At 34.4% G+C, this 2,747-nt stretch overlaps 1 protein-coding gene across 1 annotated transcript in view; it reads right to left on the bottom strand.

Annotated features, from left to right (window-relative positions):
* Positions 1-2,747, bottom strand: part of MCM8 (minichromosome maintenance 8 homologous recombination repair factor) — a 35,883-nt gene that overhangs the window by 1,587 nt on the left and 31,549 nt on the right. Inside the window, exon 19 of the mRNA XM_011371129.2 lies at positions 62-251. Within this exon, the coding sequence (XP_011369431.1) occupies positions 62-251 (190 nt within the window). The remainder of the gene's footprint in view (positions 1-61; positions 252-2,747) is intronic.

Below are 2,747 nucleotides of genomic sequence, written 5' to 3'. Positions count from 1 at the left end.
ATTATTAAAGACCTGCTGGCATTATTATAAAAATATTTATTATGTATTTGGTTTATCATACCTGAATGTTTAGCTCTTTGGCAATCTGCCGAAGTTGATGAAATTGAAATAAATTATTGTAAGTTCTTTCAGCAATGTTGTTGAGAGCAGAAATAAATCTTTTTGCTGTTGACCTGTTGCTCATTCCAGAACCGTGTTGGGATCGCTCAAAATCTAGGTTCCCAAATTCATCAGAGTAAGTTCCAAGCATACTTAATAGGAGGGGAAGAAAAACAAAGTTACCCAATGTGGCGTGCCTGTAGAAATTTTTATTCCAGGCCTCCAGATTATAAGAAAAATGTGGAAGTAGTCATGAGGCCTCACATAGCAAAGACAGTATTTATTGAAATTCACTATGGGATGGACTGGGGATAAAAATATTTTGGATACAGTTATCACTCTTAAGAAACTTCTAAATTTGAAAACAAATGCATAAAAATAGAAAGTGGAGAGACTGTAACATAAATACCTGGAACATTTTTTTTGATCCATGAAAAAGAGAAATTCTAAACATACTAAATTTAGACTTTACTGGGTAAAGATGTGTTCCCAGCTCCCGGTGTGGCATCTGGCAAATAAAAAGTGCTTACAATATTCTGAGAATGAACTAGAAGGGTTCCGCTGACTTGCAGTAATGACTGTTAGATATTAAAAGATACACCTATTACCTCCAGTTCTCTGCTGCTTCCTCTTATTTTTACAGTATCATTAAAGAAAGAAATGCACACTTGACAATAAATTTTAGCCAGAAATCTGAAAACACTAGTTAGATACAATTAGCTATCCTCTCTAATGCAGCCCTGTTGCTGATTCCTTACCTGAACTCTCTGCCTATATTGAGACAGATATAATCTCACAGCCAGGCTCATAGGCAAAGATGTTATTTAATCAGAAATTAATCAAATATAAATTGGTCACTTAAGTAGTGGGCTTACAGTGGTGAACAAAACAAGTACAATTACCACCCTTAAGGAGCTCATAGGAACGAGTTTAAAGGGTTACTAAAAACACAGGTTCATTTTGTTCCCTAAATAGATGAGAGCCCATAAAAGAGAATGAACTGTACAAATAGGAATGTGTGTCATTCAAATAAGACTGTATAAATGATAAAACAATAAGATAGATGAGTATGTGTTTCCCCTGAAAGATAGTATAATCTTATTTAAGGCTTTTATGATAAACCTTTCTACCATATAATTTATCGTATGCTTATTTCTCATACAGTTGTCAAAAATGCTTTAGGCTACTACATTAATTATAATAGCTAACATTTTACCTTAACTATATTTATTTACCATATGCTATCCTATTTAGTCCTCCCAAGCAATCCTATGACTATTTTTATTCCCATTTTACAGATGAAGAAACAATATTCTAGTAAGGTTAAGTGACTTGCCAAAGGTTGAGTGGCATACTTGAGATTTGAATCTGAGCTATACTGTTTCAGATTTAAAGAAAGATAAGTAAAATATTTGAGCCACTTTCCTGAAATGGAACTCACAATGATCTCTCATATTTGAAGGTAGCTCTGTTCTCTTCTGCGTCCTAGTATATTTTCAATTTTAAGAGAAAGTTTATGTGAACTGTTGCTAATAAACATATGTTTTATAGCTATGTGCTCTGATAATTATGATGAACTATATCACAGTTTAGATTTTTATTTAGGCTTCTGTTTCCCAGTTAAAATTTAATTTTACAGGTTCAAAACCAAATGAAGAGCAAATGTTTAAAAGCTGAAGAAATGGAAACTCTGAAATGGAAGAGTAAATGAATGAAAGATGATTACTAAGATCAACTTCATCATCAATGCAGTACATTTACTGAGGGCCTACTATGCACTAGGCATGATTCTGGGTCTCAGGAATTTATACCGGTAAATGTGACAGATAAGTCCCCTCTGCTCACAGAGTGTAGAGTAAGGACAGAAAGCATGTTAAGAATAACATAATTCACAATCTAATCTCAGTGTGTTTAACTAGGTCTTAATCTCTACCACGGCAATTATGCCACGCAATTCCAATCATTTGGAATGAAACTACTATCTTTTATCTGAAAATTTTCATAAAAGCCAGTAAAAAACATTCAATTTAAGGAAACAAACTGGTAATCTCTATCTCAAGACAATTCAAGGAAACAAACTAGTAATCTCACATGGGTGCCGTTTTCATTTAAAAATGAGACCTCTTTTTTTCAGAAGCCCAGAATTAAACTGACAGTCTGAAAACTAAATCACATTTACCAGCAAGGCTACTTCGAGAAGCTGTAGAAAACAAGTACAAAGTTCCATACAGGAATGTCTAAGAGTTCTTCTTAGATGGAAAAGAACATACAAACACTGACTGGCATGATTATTCAGACATGCAGAACTAATTGTAAATGAACAATATGGCATTTTTATTGGAAAGGTAAAGCACAATTTACCTTGCTTAAGTGTAATGCTCAGATATGAGAAATAATCCATGGTGTCCACAGATCAGTGGATTTATTGTGGAGAAGCACCAGATGGCTGCTTCAGGAAAAGTCTGGGGTCTGAGGCCTAGGGAAATCGAGTAAGGGTAAAGCCTCAAAGAGAAGTAAATAAGAGAGAGGGTGATCGGGGTAGTTTGACCTTTCATTTGTTTGACAGCCAACATTCTACGAAGTAGAAATACATGACATTTTCAATCAAACCAGGCACCAGAAGACCCAAAGGACAAGAGATCATTAAA

Source organism: Pteropus vampyrus, unplaced genomic scaffold (genome assembly GCF_000151845.1).
Source record: "Pteropus vampyrus isolate Shadow unplaced genomic scaffold, Pvam_2.0 Scaffold7, whole genome shotgun sequence".
NCBI lineage: Eukaryota > Metazoa > Chordata > Mammalia > Chiroptera > Pteropodidae > Pteropus > Pteropus vampyrus.
This window is presented reverse-complemented; position numbering and strand designations above follow the sequence as displayed.